The 17,923-nt window shown below is 40.8% G+C and overlaps 2 protein-coding genes across 7 annotated transcripts in view; one reads left to right on the plus strand and one right to left on the minus strand.

Moving 5' to 3' along the window:
• The window catches only part of CCDC32 (coiled-coil domain containing 32), a 33,685-nt gene extending 17,576 nt beyond the window's left edge, over window positions 1-16,109 (minus strand). For 2 of the 3 annotated variants that reach the window (XM_075193005.1, XM_075193003.1), the window contains exon 1: window positions 15,995-16,100. The gene's annotated coding sequence lies outside the window, so the exon portion shown is untranslated. Of the gene's footprint in view, window positions 1-15,994 lie in introns of all 3 variants that reach the window. The other variant, XM_075193004.1, reaches the window with a different exon arrangement.
• Window positions 16,110-16,188: 79 nt separating this feature from the next.
• The window catches only part of LOC142109012 (protein-L-isoaspartate(D-aspartate) O-methyltransferase-like), a 40,685-nt gene continuing 38,950 nt past the window's right edge, over window positions 16,189-17,923 (plus strand). Inside the window, exon 1 of one of the 4 annotated variants that reach the window (XM_075192999.1) lies at window positions 16,189-16,281. In XM_075192999.1, the coding sequence (XP_075049100.1) occupies window positions 16,268-16,281 (14 nt within the window). In that variant the 5' untranslated portion in view covers window positions 16,189-16,267. Of the gene's footprint in view, window positions 16,330-16,692; window positions 16,722-17,923 lie in introns of those variants that run through there. The other 3 variants (XM_075193001.1, XM_075193000.1, XM_075193002.1) reach the window with 3 other exon arrangements.

The raw sequence follows: 17,923 nt of genomic DNA on the forward strand, positions 1-17,923 counted from the left end.
ATATCTATAGGGAGGGGGGGGGAACTACCCTGCATATCTATAGGGAGGGGGGGGGGAACTACCCTGCATATCTATAGGGAGGGGGGGGGAACTACCCTGCATATCTATAGGGAGGGAGGGGGGAACTACCCTGCATATCTATAGGGAGGGAGGGGGGAAACTACCCTGCATATCTATAGGGAGGGGGGGGGGAAACTACCCTGCATATCTATAGGGAGGGGGGGGGGGGGAAACTACCCTGCATATCTATAGGGAGGGGGGGGGGAAACTACCCTGCATATCTATAGGGAGGGGGGGAAACTACCCTGCATATCTATAGGGAGGGGGGGGGTGGAACTACCCTGCATATCTATAGGGAGGGGGGGGGGGAAACTACCCTGCATATCTATAGGGAGGGGGGGGGAACTACCCTGCATATCTATAGGGAGGGGGGGGGGAACTACCCTGCATATCTATAGGGAGGGGGGGGGAACTACCCTGCATATCTATAGGGAGGGAGGGGGGAACTACCCTGCATATCTATAGGGAGGGAGGGGGGAAACTACCCTGCATATCTATAGGGAGGGGGGGGGGGGAAACTACCCTGCATATCTATAGGGAGGGGGGGGGGGGAAACTACCCTGCATATCTATAGGGAGGGGGGGGGAAACTACCCTGCATATCTATAGGGAGGGGGGGGGGAACTACCCTGCATATCTATAGGGAGGGGGGGGAACTACCCTGCATATCTATAGGGAGGGGGGGGGAACTACCCTGCATATCTATAGGGAGGGGGGGGGGAACTACCCTGCATATCTATAGGGAGGAGGGGCGGGGAAACTACCCTGCATATCTATAGGGAGGGGGGGGGAGAACTACCCTGCATATCTATATATCTATAGGGAGGGGGGGGGAACCTACCCTGCATATCTATAGGGAGGGAGGGGGGACTGTCATGCATATGTATAGGGAGGGAGAGGGGGGACTGTCATGCATATGTATAGGGAGGGAGAGGGGGGGACTGTCTTGACTACCCTGCATATCTATAGGGAGGGGGGGGAACTACCCTGCATATCTATAGGGAGGGGGGGGGAACCTACCCTGCATATCTATAGGGAGGGGGGGGGGGGGAACCTACCCTGCATATCTATAGGGAGGGGGGGGGGAACCTACCCTGCATATCTATAGGGAGGGGGGGGGGGAACCTACCCTGCATATCTATAGGGAGGGAGGGGGGGACTGTCATGCATATGTATAGGGAGGGAGAGGGGGGACTGTCATGCATATGTATAGGGAGGGAGAGGGGGGGACTGTCATGCATATGTATAGGGAGGGAGAGGGGGGGAACTACCCTGCATATCTATAGGGAGGGGGGGGGGGAAACTACCCTGCATATCTATAGGGAGGGGGGGGGGGAAACTACCCTGCATATCTATAGGGAGGGGGGGGGGAAACTACCCTGCATATCTATATATCTATAGGGAGGGGGGGGGGAACTACCCTGCATATCTATAGGGAGGGGGGGGGGGAACTACCCTGCATATCTATAGGGAGGGGGGGGGGAACTACCCTGCATATCTATAGGGAGGGGGGAGGGGAACTACCCTGCATATCTATAGGGAGGGGGGAGGGGACTACCCTGCATATCTATAGGGAGGGGGGGGGGGAACTACCCTGCATATCTATAGGGAGGAGGGGGGGGAACTACCCTGCATATCTATAGGGAGGGGGGGGGCTACCCTGCATATCTATAGGGAGGGGGGGGAACTACCCTGCATATCTATAGGGAGGGGGGGGAACTACCCTGCATATCTATAGGGAGGAGGGGGGGGAACTACCCTGCATATCTATAGGGAGGGGGGGGGCTACCCTGCATATCTATAGGGAGGGGGGGGAACTACCCTGCATATCTATAGGGAGGGGGGGGAACTACCCTGCATATCTATAGGGAGGGGGGGGGAACCTACCCTGCATATCTATAGGGAGGGGGGGGGGAACCTACCCTGCATATCTATAGGGAGGGGGGGGAACCTACCCTGCATATCTATAGGGAGGGGGGGGAACCTACCCTGCATATCTATAGGGAGGGAGGGGGGGACTGTCATGCATATGTATAGGGAGGGAGAGGGGGGACTGTCATGCATATGTATAGGGAGGGAGAGGGGGGGACTGTCATGCATATGTATAGGGAGGGAGAGGGAGGGACTGTCATGCATATGTATAGGGAGGGAGAGGGGGGGACTGTCATGCATATGTATAGGGAGGAAGAGGGGGGGACTGTCATGCATATGTATGGGGAGGAAGAGGGGGGGACTGTCATGCATATGTATGGGGAGGAAGAGGGGGGGACTGTCATGCATATGTATGGGGAGGAAGAGGGGGGGACTGTCATGCATATGTATGGGGAGGGAGAGGGGGGACTGTCATGCATATGTATGGGGAGGGAGAGGGGGACTGTCATGCATATGTATAGGGAGGGAGAGGGGGACTGTCATACAAATCTATAGGGTGGGAGGGGGGGCTGCCATGAAAATCTATAGGGAGGGAGAGAGGTTGATATGTATGAAGGAGGGCAGAGGAGGGGGGCTGATATATGTGACTGGGGGAGTTTTGATGCGACAGGGGGGGATAGCTACAGAGTGGAGGTAAGGAAAATAGCTGCAAGGGGGATGGATGCAGGGTGGGAGGTAAAGAAAATGGCTGCAGCAGGGGTTAAGGAAAATGGCTGTGGGGGGGGGGGTTGTGGTTAAGGAAAATGGCTGCAGGGGGTATTTAAAAAATAGAGCAGCTTTGGGGGGCAGAATCTCATGATTGTGTGGTGGTCACAGCAATCACTAGAATACTAAATATTAGTGAGATGGGGCTGGTAGAGGTTTGTATTTGATTGACAACAAATATTCAGATATTGCTTATATATGCCTGTCCAATGGGGTACTTTTAGCTGGCCATAATGGAGTGTTTTGTTTTAACTAAAGGGCCTAATCATTCAGGGTTTGCATTATAATACATTTTCAAAACAGGATGCCAACTTTCCAGAAGCCAGAGAGAGGATAACAAAGTTGCAAGAGAGAAGAGCAAGAACAGGTAAGAGACAATGGCACAATCTGTCTAAATTTGGATGCTGGAGAATACACCTGAACATTCATATTCAGGAGTGTTACTATACACCTAAATATATTCGGAGGAGGGGGGTGGGGGGGGGGGCGCTGCGGCCGTATTAGCCAAGGGCGGCCAGAACCCTTAATCAGGCCCTGCAGGTATGAAACAAGCATTAAGGATTTTACATCAAGTGTAGCATGAATTTTTAAACTACCAAAAGGGAACTAGTCACTTATTTTATTAACCGTGAAATGTTTTGTGAATAGTTGCAAAAATTTGCCTCAACTAAGCACTACCCTGCGAAACGTGCGTCGTCGTTCCAGCTGTGGTGCACTTGATTTATTTATGTAGAGGGAATGTACTTGTAGGTCAGCTCCTATAAGCCCTGAGATAATAAGGAGCAATTAGGAGGCAGATAGCAAAACACTACCCATAGTCTGCTCTTAGATACGGAACAACTATTGCAGATGAGATTATACTAGTGTTAACTGCTTTGTTATTCTTTGATAGCGATGAACGATTAATAGGTAAATAAAATAAATCATATCTACATGGATCTAATTATTATATAGATCCTAGCTGGATGGCTATAAATGAAATCATTGTATGATCTATTCTATTATATTTAGATAATGGCCTTATTATTCTCAGTGATGTATTGGCTATGAAAGCCATACATTTTTATATTTTTTTAATGACCTATATACTTACCTTAAAGTAAGCCTATATTAAGTCTTATATTTCCATTTTTGCCAAGACAGAAGAAAGTTGCAAGAGCACCCAGCAATTTTAATACACCATTATTATTTAGTCTGATATAATGTTATATATTTTGCTGGTTTCTTTATATTATATTAATAAAAGTTATATTTTATTGGATATGTTATATATACACACACACTATTTATATTGGGACATTTAGGGGCACCTTATTGAACAAACTCCTGTTCTATCCTTTTTGACTCATTATATTTGTGTTTGAGGTTGTACCCTGGACAGAGAAAAATATTGAGGCATTCCTCCCATGATAAAAATACAATCTAGGTTCATGTTCCACAGTTGGTGCAATAGAATAATCTCTCTTCCTTATCTGTGGCGCACGCAGCGGGGGTTTCTGGGTCTCCAGAAACCCCTCCCCTCAAGAAGTGCCCTACATAGCGGCACTGTACTATTTAGCAGCCGTGGCGCTGACAAAGAAGCGTCCGCAGCGGTGCTATATTGTACAGTGCTACCGAAACGGAGCTGCTGCGCATGTGCAAGCGCGGCAGCTCTCGCCTTTTTTTTTTCTTTTTTTTGGAGTGGAGGGGAAACCCCCCCCCCCCCTTAAAAATCCTCTGTGCGCCCCTGCTTATGTAAATATTTTGTAAAGTAAATACTGTGACACCTCTATATAGCTGGGGAATATTTTGTATTCAATATGTATATATGTAATTGTGTAATGAGAATTACTGAGCGTGGAAGGTTTATTACAATGTTGTTGAGTACTGAGGGTGCTGGGAACTCAGGGGAGGATTTAGTCATATTATTGCTTATCCTCAAATTTTGCTTATCCGCAACATCAAACAACAATAACCTACTTCAGGAACAACCCATTGATTATTCTCAACCCTTCAATTTTTGCTCCTAAAATACTGCTCAGTTAATTTTGAAATCATTTATATTCATTGTGAGCACGAGGAACACTGGGAATGGTCTTTGTCACTAAGACATAGGCACTCCCAAATGTACCTTTGCATCAAAGTATAAATGTAAATCTCTAACTTAATTATGAATCCAGAAAGGATGTAATCAACCTGTGGAATTATTATTTTTATTGCTTCAGAAGATAGAATTGCAGCTTTAGAAGCACCTGAAACCAATAGATAGAACAGTGGTGCTGCAGACCTTCGCTCTCCTTTGGACTCCATAGCAACCTGTCAGTACCAGCAGTCTTAGACATCACTGGCCTGCCTCCAACACTAAGCAGACCACCGATTGCTGGCCTCCCAATTAGAATTCTTAACAGATACAAGCTGGATTCAGTCTCAGGCTAGTGATGACAAAACATCTCTCAGGTGTTACCACTAACTTTCAGCACTGATGACACATGAAGGGAACCACCATTCAACCAGCTCCTATAAGAACCAGCTCAATGAACTACAAGTGCCCGAGTATCAATTATGTCCAACATAGCTGCTAATTGTGCCCCTGTCCAGTCTCCCCAACAGCAACACATCCAGACCCGCACTAACATCTGCAGTCTCCTATCAGCCAAGTACCATGCTGCTTTCACAGAGGAAACCAACTACACTGGGCCGCGAAGTGGGTTCTGACTGAGCAAAGTCCATATCCTCTTGCAGGTATCCCTGGTGAAGTCCAGTGGGGGTCTTAGACTTCTCGCCAGTGTATTTAGTTGTGCTAATCCAGTCTGCTTGCTATTTTCAGGGACACTGCAATATATTCCACTTGTATATTACATACTACGCGCTGTTCAAAAAGTGCCGATACATCCTTGTATTTTATTGCATGTTACGCACTGTTCAAACAACGTTAGCACATCCATGTACTTCATTGCACACAATGCACTGTTCAACCAGTACCCACACCTCTGTGTATCTTATGGCACACTATGCACTGTTGAAATAGCGCCAACACATCTGTGTACCCCAATACACGATGACCAGGCAGTGCCTACAAACTCTGTACTCCGTTGCCTGTTACCAAATTCCCACACTTTACATACTCTCAGCATTTTGTCTACAGTGTGAAACACCTCAGTGTATTCTGGTAGGACAATCTCTTTTGTATCACATCCATACATATTTCAATGTGCTACCCCTTAGATTAAAAAAAAATCCTAAATTCTCACACAGCCATAACAATGGGTAGCTTCCTTTTTCTAGTTAGGTAGAGACCAGTAACAAAAAAATTAAAAACAAAACACACCCTGAATGGTATATAAGGTAGCTCCATCTCTTCCCCGGTGTCTTTTCCAGTCTCTAACAAAGGTAGAACATGCTGTGTTTGTTATTCATCAGAATGCCACCTTCAGAGCAGTGTTAGCGATGGATTGTGATTGACTGCGCATGCAAGGAGAACACATCAGATATCATAGGCTGCAAGAATGGAGGAACAGACTCTATATTTGCACTTGGAGCTGTCCCTGCAAAAGGAAAAATTAGTTTAAGTTGAATCTGCCACACACTGTTCACGGGATGGAGCCAGAGTCGGATTCCAAACTTTAGAGCACCCACAGTAGCCAAGCCCCTAAACATAAGGGATCTTTATATGTATCTTTGTTATAGTTAGTTGATAATTTAGTTCTCTTCAGTATTTTGTAGAGTCTGGAGAGAGGAAGCAAGATACAAACTCTGTGGAGCCCGTGATAAGCCTACTGGAAGGAATGTTTAGTGTAGCATGCAACTCAAGTAATGGGGGGGGGGGGGGGGGAAAGCAGCCACCAAAGCAATATAAGTTTTTTATAGAAGGATTTGTGTGCCCTGCAAGGGTTAAAGACATCTAGATCTTAAACAAGAATAGATTTAAAAGTCATGAGCGGGCAATCAGACAGATTCCCAGCAGATGAGGATTCCTCTAGCAACAGGTATGGGAAGGACAGGGAGAGACCCAGAACGGATAAGTGTCAGCTTAACTTAGGTAGGTTGTACCCTTTGATGAGGAGGACGTCCAGAAATGGAGTGTACCACCTAAAGTTGATGTTTCAGTGGAAAGTCCGATTTCTAGAACTACGGCTCATATTGAGGACGGGGTTCTCTTAGAAAACCCATAGATAGGAAGATGTAATGTTGTCTTAAAAAGTCTCATGTTTCTTCTGGGATTGCACGAAGGCCTGGAGTGGCTATGGCCTCAGTGGAGAGTGCTCTTAGGATTGTGAGATGAGACACTTTATAAAGACATCCAAGAGAAAGTGAGTAAATAGAATATGTTAAAAAAAAGCACTACGATTATATAAAAAGACATGGGATATTTATGTGAAGCATCTCTGGATGCAACGGTTTTACGAGCCAGAACAATGGACTCAACAGAAGTTGCTAGAAAACCCCTCTGGCTGAGTCCTTGGGCAGCAGATGCTCAATCAAAAAATAGCTTAATTTGAGTTCCTTTTATAGGAGCTCTGCTCTTTGAAGGTAAATTGAATGTTTTTATACAGAACTTAATTTGAGCTAGGTCTAATCATTTGCCATCTAATCATCTGCCAAAGATATATCCTTGTTTACCAGCTCTTTAAAGATGTGAACAGTTATAAATCAGGAAAGCATATAACTGCATAACATGCACACCTTGATGGGCAATCCTTTTGTGTCTTTAAGAAAAAAAAAAAAGGGGGCATGGCTTGGAAGCCGTAGCGGCTGGAGAAGATTAACACCGCCGTATGAAGATTCCACCAGCAGCTCTCCTTTTGCAGAAACATCACCAAAACCCCTGAGGTGCAACGAAAGCTCCCGCTTCAGTGATGCGCCACACTGCATCGCAAATTATGGAACACAGTCCTACAGAAGGAAAAAGGGAGAGAGTACAGAAGGGAGATTGAACTAAGATTTGGTGTCCAGAAGTACTCTATAAATTTACTGTCCTTCACACAGTACTAAGGTAACTGTTTAAGGCAGCGAAAATATAGCCAACTTACTCTGTCTATTGCAATACCAAATCGTTAGCTTCCCACATCAGTGCTGGATCATACCCAATACAGATTTGCAAGAGCTACTTTGATGATTCTATAATAACCAGAACGCAAATTAATCTGTTGACAGTACATTATTATACTTTATATTGAGAGGTAATTCTCATATTTCTAAAGCCGCACTGCCACCTAGAGGCCTTAGACAGATTGTCAATATCTTTGGTGTGCTTATATTATCTGAGCTGCAGTATGTGAAACAAATCACACATGGCTCCCAAGTACTGATGCCAGTGCAATATAGCAGTGTGAATAAATCAACCTATAGTCAAAAATTTAAAAATGTAGGAACCCTCCTAACAACGCAAAATCATAATGAGCCAAAAATAATAGACGTCAGGGTGATCAATCTTCCAATACCATAGAGACACCTTCCAATACAGATCCTAAAGAAACTAATATATTCACAAAACCTACAGATAATACATCGACAAGTTGGGTATCAGAATCTAATAGTAATATTAAACCCATTTCATTTAATGGGGTTGTCAGAACAATCTAGGCGATGATGGAACCTTCAATATAGAATTAAGCAGTTAAATTCACAGAAGCCATAAAAAGACCTTAAAGAAGATCAGACTTCTCAAGACTACCAGACAAGTCACCAATAATGAACAACAAATAGGTGAAAATATGCAAGACATATCTACTCTAAAGTGACAAATTGAAATGTTAAATAAAATTGATGATTTGGAGAATAGATCACATCGCAAAAATCTTTGATTGGTTGGTCTCCCTGAAAATATTAAAGTTCAGGCTCTGGGCCTATGAGGCATAATGCTGAAACAAAACCAAGGATTTTCATATTCCGGAGTTTAATATTTCAGATTATTTTACCACAAATACAACAGCTGCAGTGAATGAACTCAAACTTTTATCATGGAATCTAGAGAAAAATTCTAATGTATGCTCAAGAAACAGGTTGCTTTATTGTCTTATAATTCTAAATCTAGAGGGGTGGTCATATTAATGCGCAAAAGACTACAAATAGAAATTCATAACATATAGACACTGAAGGATATTATATCATACTAGAAGCACGGATTGCAGGAAACACATAGACCTTATGCAATATCTACAAACCAAACACATATAACAAAGCCTTTTTCTTAGACATATTGAATAAACTATATATGCATCTAGATTTCTGGCTACTCATAGGTGGAGACTTCAATAGTGCGGCCCCACAACAAATTGTTAGGTAAAGTTAAACCACACCAATATAAAGTTGGTATACAATAAATTTGTAAACTGCAATTTGTGGGGTATTTGGAGATTACAACACTCAGTAGATCTAGGACATATTCATCCCCAATAGATATATCTTCTACATAATAGACTACTTCCTAAATTTCAAAACCTTAGCCTAAAAAGAATTGAGGCAGAAATTGCACTTTCAAGTCTTTCTGACTGTGCCCCAATTTGGGTGAAATTAGAGACTGCAAAAAAACAGAAAGACATGGCAATGGAAATTCCCTACTAATATAGCCACATACCAAATAGTTAAAAATATCATCATCTATTTATATAGCGCTACCAATTCTGCAGCGCTGTACAGAGAACTCACTCACATCAGTCCCTGCCCCCATTGGAGCTGAAAGAGAAGAGAGAGACTAGGGTCAATTTGATAGCAGCCAATTAAGATACTAGTATGTTTTTGGATTGTGGGAGGAAACCGGAGTGCCCAGAGGACACCCACGCTAACACGGGAAAAACATACAAACTCTACACAGATAAGGCCATGGTTGGGAATCAAACTCATGACCCAGTAGTGTGAGGCAGAAGAGCTAACCACTAAGCCACCGTGCTGCCCCTGTTTGTGGGATGTTCCAACAGAAAAAAAATGACTGGCGATGTGATCAATATACCTGGATTAACATGGGAAATTACCTGTGCCACAAGATTAAAGCCAACTCTGGACCAGGACTGTTCACCAGATATGGGTATATGCTGGTTGATACTGAATCGGAGATGGTTCCAATTCAATATATAGGAGATGAAAGGAAACATCATGCACTGCCTCACGGAAATAGGAAAAAGTATTTGCATAGGCCTCACATAAGGACCTTGCCTTCAGTGATACAGCAGATTACAGACAATAAAAGTAAACTAGTGAAAATATACCAGCAACTTTGCACTACTTCTGTCCCCAGCTCTGCTCATAAACCAGTAGCACAACCAAGAGACATAGAATAAAATTAGGAATAAAGTAAAAAAAATAAATAAAAAAAAAATAGAAAAATAAAAATACAACATTCAATTTAGGCAATTTTTATCTTACAACACTTGTATTTCATCATTTAATGTTTGATGAATCACCACCGATACCAGCAGCCTTAGTGTCCGCCTTTAATACATTTACTAGGGTTCCTGCTTTTTCAATACATATACTATGGTTACCACCTTTATTCAATACACTTAATATGTTTTCCGTCTTTTTCTATACACTTAGGGCATATTCATGTTGCCGCGTTACTGTAAAAAGTTACGCGGCCTGCGTACCATTACCGACATTACGGTAATAGTGTGCATAATTACCATTAATGCGGTAATTTCAATGCCGGGGTTTTGCTCACAGCTCCCTGAGCCACGAGCAGAAAACAGGGTTAAAATTACCATATTAACGGTAATAGGTTTTCTGTGGCAGTATCAGGTGGGGATTGAATTCCCCCCTAAATATGGGGTCAGTCTTATTCGAAGCATTCAATACACCTTCTGAATGACACAGGAATATATTGGAGACAATAGTCAGTATCGTAAAAGGAATAAAATACACGGAAGTGTAGGTACTCAGAACTCTGGAATAAGGTCCACTGTTTAAGAAGCTCTTTAGTTGGCAGCAAACCATAAATGGTCAATATCCAGTTGAAACGTCATTGCCGATGGCCATCCAGAGGATGGTTAGATCCAAACGAAATGGTTAAGACAGGCAACAATCAATGAACAGTCCGAGTCAGGCAAAGGTCAGAACTGGCAGCATATAAAAACAATACTAATTTGTCCCGCAGCAGCAAGATCAACTACTTTCACCAATGTGTGTCTGAGAGCACTGTTCCTGATAAAAAAAAAATTCTATGTTTAAATAACTTTAAAAAAATAATAATAACAAAAAAATAATAGTTCCTAAATGATTTGTTGAGCCAATATATCACAGAGGTAACATCATATTAAAGTGTCCAGCGTTACATGGTGGTGTATAGATATATAATATTTGTTGTGAATTTTGAGCACTTTTGATACTTGTAGTAGGTTGGGAGCCTCTTCCTAATTATAAAAAGGCAGGATATACGATACCAATTTCGGCAGTGACCACAGAGAATCATGCAGTCATCTGGGGAGTAATTTTCTAGGCATGCACTTTCTGCACATGTGGACCACTTACTGCAAGTGATGTGAAGTATTTCACTAGTGGTTTTTCCCCTCTATTTTTAGATTCATGTTAATTGTAATGAGTTCGCTGTGCATTTCACTGTATAAGTACTTGCATGACTTTAATTTTCTTTTCTTACAGCTGCACTGTTTATGATGAACTACATTTTTCTGTATCCATCTTCTAACGAGCTGACTTTCTATGACTTCGTATTCCTCTCCAGAAATACAAAAAGCATTTAACACTGCGTATACACCAGAGTCATAAGAATTATTTTGCTGAATAGCATCTTCACATAAGTACTCCTTCCATTCTTCCTGGATAAACAATACATTTGCCAACTGATGACAGGCCACTGCAATGGACAGAAGAACATGACCATGTTCCTTGGCTCCGTTTTTTTTGCTTCTTGGAATCTACTATGATAACTTCCCTGGTTCTAAAAATAATGACACCAATGCTGGCCATGTCCCCAGGCATCAATGTTGCAAGGGACTTGGAGAAAGTCCATGTTTAAAGCATTGTTTTGTTCTAGGTGTCTGTAGAAAAGGTCAGCATACCAGTATTTTTTCATTCAAATTTTTCTGACATATGAAGTTCAAAATAACTTCCATCACTTTTCACTGTGACTTTCTTTATTGGTGTTGAAGGTTTTAGTGCAGAAATATATTCCTCCTCCATATCCAAGTTTGTATTATCATTTTCTGTTGGTGGGCTCATCTCTGCATTTTCAAGAAGATGGGATCCTCTTTCTAGTGAGGAGCACAGAATGGAGTCTGGTGCCAATGTACATTTGTAAACAATATCATCAATTCTTGGCCTTTTTCTCCAGAGTCTTGACAACGAGTATGTTTTTTTTTATCCACAGGCTCTTTGCATCCAATTGACAATTGTGCTGCTATAATATGGTAGCATTTCCCTGTACTCGGGCAGGAGCAAAGAGAGGGTTCTGGCAGTAGTCCGACTGCCTCAAATTGTGGTCTATGAATATTTCTCACCACAAACGTTGATCGAAGACAAAGGGAAACCCCACCAGTTTCTATACAATATCTTGCCAAAGACATTTGCCCCATTCTGTAAGGTTTATTTTTTTCCTTTCCTTTCACTGGAGGGACAGGCAGCCTTAATCTTATCAATGATGGATTCAAGTGGGAATAACTCTGGAAATATTAATTCAGTAACTGACTTTCTAAGAAGTGAAAACTGAACTTTAAGCTTATAATTTCCAAGTCCACAGTATGCCTGTTAAATTCATACAGATAATAACACTGCATGTAGAACATATCAAGGATAACAGTATCAATATGGACTTCCTTCCATGCAAGCTCATCTTTTATGACTTTGTTGAGGCTCTCACTTGTAGTTTCTTAATAGCTAGATTAAGGTTATATTATCTCAAGTACAGCATATAGGTCTTTCTTTTCTGATAAGATTGCAATGTAATGCAAACAGAGCTGCAAATTACATCAATGGTAACCAACTGATATTAACTGTACAAGCCATGTTTCCGTGAACAGAATTAACTCATGTAGTGCTTACATTAGATAAGACTCCTTACCCAAGTGTAATATAATACCACTGACTGTCTGAGGGACATCCATTACTCTGATGTGATGCATAATGCTGTACATGACTCCGCTTTGTTATCTATTGTCTGATCCCGATTTTTTTTTTTTAAATAAAAATAAATAAGACATATTGCTCATAAATAAAAGATGTATGTAATGCATATCAACATGGACCATCTTTACCTGTTGGCTTTTAAGACCTCCCCATGACATTACATTTTTCTATTATCTGTTGAGGTTTCATATAAGTAACATTGCTAATGTTGCCTCTGCTGTGTAGACAATTCAGCCACTTTAATGATAAAACGAAGCTGTACTTTTTACTGCAGCTATAATCCATAACTGCCAGAGGAGTGGTGGGTCATGCCAAGGGGCATGTCAAGCCATCAGTAACATGGCTATTGCTTTTGAAGCACTTGGATGCTCTACAACCCCCTCGTCCCACAACCTCTGAGGGACATACCTACTGAGTGTCAGGACTGTGTCGAATGGCTGGCAAGTTTCCCAAAATCACAGGACAGTTAGAAGCATTTGAAAAAAAAATTCATGTTCCCCAGGGATTTTCTTTTACACTTTTGCAGACATCAACAAGTATACAAAATACATGTGAGAATTTTAGAAGTTCAGAATCAGAAGTCCCATTCACATCTTTGTGTTTCTTATAAAAAAAAAACAAAAAAAAAACATTTTATCATGGTCAGAAGATCACCTTCACACAAACTGATAAGCACAAGATTCTGGGGCCACTTAATTATTGTTATCATTTTGCTGTGATCTACACTTTCCGTTTACTCTACAGAAGAGGTTAGTGTGCATCTCCCTTCAGTGTAACCTCAACTCTGGAAAAGGTAGATGCTTATTATAATTCACTTAACAGCATTGGAGGAACAGTAGAGCTTATATAGCTTATTTCAATTGTGTTTTGTTTTTCTAAAAAAACCAAAAAAAAAACCAAAAGATAATCTAATTAAGAAGACCGTATACCAGTGGTTCCCAAACTATGTGTCATGGCTCCCTGGGGCGCTGCAGAAATCTCACAGGGGTGCCTCGGCCAGTCCCATTTGAAGGCAAGGCAGGGGGCTTCTTGGTAAATATTTTGGCTTAGGGGGTACCTTGAAATAAATATGGAGACCCTAAGGGTGTCTCGAACAGAGAAACTTTGGGATCCACTGCCGTATACTGCGCAATATATCTTGTTCTAAAAAGGTTTATTTGTATGAGCAACATACAGACTTGTCTATCACAGAAGCATTCCAGATACTTTGTAAAACAGACTTGAATGATAAAAAAAATTATCTCACTACCACCTATACAACCAAAGGAGAAGTGTTTCTATACTCGCCCTCTTCTTCTCACCATGATCAGAAACTTGACTTTTGTTTTGGTCAGTATAGATGGATATCTAAAGGTTCAAATTTTCATGCCAAGTATGCAAATCCTCCTTTTGTACTGAAGAGATACTACTATTTAAAGGACCCAAAAGGAAAAAAAGAAAGACTCTTCATGGCTTTTTTAAACATGTATATTACTTAAGGGAATGCAGAGAATCAAAAAAGCTTTTAATTTGACATTATTTGGGAGATGAAGCACTGTACCATCCTTTTTGCCATGGAAATAGCAAAAATACAGGTTCCAAAAAGCCATTTACTGCCACAATGAAAAGTGCTATCAAAGGAATAAGAGTCTGTTGAATTAAAGAACCAATGAAAACCTACAAATATCTGCAAAGTGTACACTCACTTATTGGCACTGACAAACACATGGCTGTTGATCGTGCAAGGAACCTAAAACAGGTACAAAATATTTCTTATCAAGAGCATAAGAAAAAATGCGTCAGTAATGATGATTTTTTTTTTTGTCTAGTTGAGCTATCAGCCCACCTTAAAGGCTATATACCACGTGTTGTACTTATGCCAGATCTTGTAGTTTCATTTGGGCATCCAGATATCATTAAAAGAGGCACATGAACTTATCTGTATAGCAAATATATAACATTACCCCAGCTACTATCCTACGATACTACTTTCAATATTGGCAAATTTTACTTATCTACATTTGTGATGAGAAATATTATCTCCAATATATTCCTGTGTCATTCAGAAGGCGTATAAAACATTTGTCATTCCATAGTAATCGGCCATCATTTCACATTATGACACTTGTGTAGTGGGGTGCAAGTGTGCTGGATCGCATATGCAAAGGGATTGGTGAATCTGGGACAAGTAGGTGTGTTTTTATGAGAGAAATGCAAGTTTTTGCTGATATTTCTGCATTGACATGGTGTATAAAACAGCTGTCATTCCATAGTTATCAACCATCACTCCATGTCATTCCACATGTAAAACATGACCAAATAACCTTAGCAATAAGTGTGTGGAAGATATAATTAAGTATAAGATTTTTTTTTAAATATACATAAAATTTCAATTTGCTATCATAGTAGTCAATTTGCATTCCTTTTAGCAGACTGAAGCTTTCATTCCTTTTGGTACTTCCCGGTTTTGTGTGAAGCATGTGTATCTGGCTTACATGGATTTTTCAAAGCATTTTCTATGATTTCCGACCTTTTCAATACACTTCACATGTTTCCAGCATTTTCTATGTTTCCGGCTTTTACCCAGACCCCTAAACATTGCATTATTGTAAGCATGCAGTGAGGTTGTTTACAGTTCTTATGATGCAGTTTTGCCTTGGACATTGAATTAGCACTATCCCTGTCTTCATCTGTTTTCACTTGAAAAGATACACAGACAAGTCAACATACTAGTTTTATGCAATTTTTTTCTTCAATAAAGTAAATGTAATAAAAAACAGACCTACAGATATTGTATAGAAACACATGCAAGGAGAGAGCACACATTACTGCATCATAAAAGTAATGCTTTCACTGTAACCAAACAAGCTGGAATTTAATGTAGTTGTTAAAAAACATACATAGCAAGCCTCAGTGATAAAGAATTTAATCAAACAACGATCGTAATATTGGAGATTGATCTTTATATTTTCAGCCTGACGCCCTGAGACTCTGCAAACGCTGCATATAAAAATAAATATAGGCGATGGATAGTCCCCATAAGTATAAAGCGGAATATAAAGAATAACACCTATCTGATCATGCAGTACTTCTTAATCTCTGGCACAGTGAACACCTCGTATACACTGATCATAGTGCAGGCATTATGGCATAACGTATAAAACAATGACATAACAGCATATTCAGTGCCAGACATTATAGTATTTTAGTAGACTGCATGGATAACCTTAACCAGTTAGCTAGAAGAAACATGTTACACAACGTACAATTTCTATACTCGCCCTGCTTTCACTTCCCAGCTCCAGCGAACACTTCCGCCCTTCTGTAGGTGTGTCAAATAGCTACTCATATCGCGCTCCTTTACACTGAACACTAATAGGCCAACTTGCCTATCAGTCACCTTCATCTTAAACCAATCGCGCATTTCTCCACAATTGGACAAGAGGCGGGATTACTTGGTTGTTAAGGTGAAAGGGGCGTTTGTCATAGCAACCGATAAACGCCTCTGGCCTCTCTCCATACGGCTGTCGTGAAGTTCAATGTGGGCGTGCAGGTGAGGACAGTGCTGCTGTCAGTGTGGTGAGCTCAGGCCTGGTTGGAGGTAGTGTGAAGGGGAAAAGTCAATGTTCACATACATGTTTTATGAAAACTTATATGAACGGATATTTGTTGTTTTACGTTGCTGCCAAAATTGATTAACCTTTTGACCCGCTCACTATAACTTAATTAAAAAACCAAGGTATTGTGAGTAAATACATATGTACGTTGTAGAGATGTAACATCTTTCATTGACTAACTTCTGAACAACTAAGATTGTGCTGGGAAAATAGAAATTAGACAAGGCTTACACAGTGCATTGAATGGGCTAGTTCTTCACGTATTTTTTTCTAACAGAAATTGTGCAGTAAAACAGACGTGTAGTACATAGAACTTTGTTTCTTAATTATTATTTTTTTATTCCTAGAAATTGAAGCTTCTTTATCCTCTGTCCAGGTAAAATAAGTATGCGCAATACAATGGTGACCATGATACCCAGTGGTGAAATTATCATAGAAATAGAATCCTGTTTCCATGATGTTAGGGGAAGTGATCTGTCTTTAATGATTTGTTGCAAAACAACAGTGTAGTTGTTACCCATCTGTTTTTATTTATATCTCATTAAGAACTACAAAGAAATGTGCAATTTACAGTGTGAAGTATTACAAAGTTGTAGTAATAATAATACTAGCCACACACTGAAAACAAAAGAAAACAAATTTCTTTTCAAATTTGGACCATGTCTGTGATATATTGGGACTGGGACAAGAAAAGGTCTGTGCATATAAATAGTACTACTTTAAGATGTGAAACTTCAAATAACGTTCGTGTGTAGGACCGTATTTAAGCAAATGAATACTATTTATTACAAATCTGAATACCTTTTTAAGATTCAACATTATTATCCATGTCCGTAATATAGACCAACTACACAGTGTTGGCATTCTTGTTCTGTATGCAATTTCCAGTGTTTGTTTGTTTCTATTTTGTTTGGATATATGTAAATATGCCTTGTCTATTCTCCTATAGGCTCGCTAAGGCTATGCACACAATGCCATATTTAAGTCCATCTGCCCTCTGTTTCATTTATTGATGGGAATGAAGGGAGAGACACTCGCTTAGAGATAGTTGATCTCTATGAAATAGCGGTGTGCCTGTGCACACTGTGCAGAGAGGTGGACGATGATGAAATTAGAAAGAGAATTGGCTTTCACATGGTGTACTGAGTCTCTAAATATCATTCTTCTGACTGATAATTGTGAATCCCAGAAGTTTTATTATAAAGTAACTTTTCTTAATCATCTTTAAAATTGCAATGTTTAAAAAACAGCGAAATAACAAGGTGATATTGTGATAAAGGGTTAACAACATTTGCTAAGTATCTATAATATAAAAGCCTAGTGGCGTGTGTTAGTCTGTGTGGGGAAAAAAAAACCAAGCTACAGCGCCACCTGCTGGGCAGAGTTATACACTGACCTACTAAATTCTTAGCATTATCTAATATATAAAAGTAAAAGCCTAGCGGCGTGTGTTAGTGTGTGTGTGTGTGGAAAAACTATTTTCTCAGAAAGGGCTCATCCAATTGACCTAAAATTTGGTATACTGACATTATTTGACAAAAAATTTAGAATAGTGAAGTCAGTTAACTTCCATCATCC

The sequence above is a fragment of the Mixophyes fleayi genome, chromosome 12, assembly GCF_038048845.1.
Source record: "Mixophyes fleayi isolate aMixFle1 chromosome 12, aMixFle1.hap1, whole genome shotgun sequence".
Classification (NCBI taxonomy): Eukaryota; Metazoa; Chordata; class Amphibia; order Anura; family Limnodynastidae; genus Mixophyes; species Mixophyes fleayi.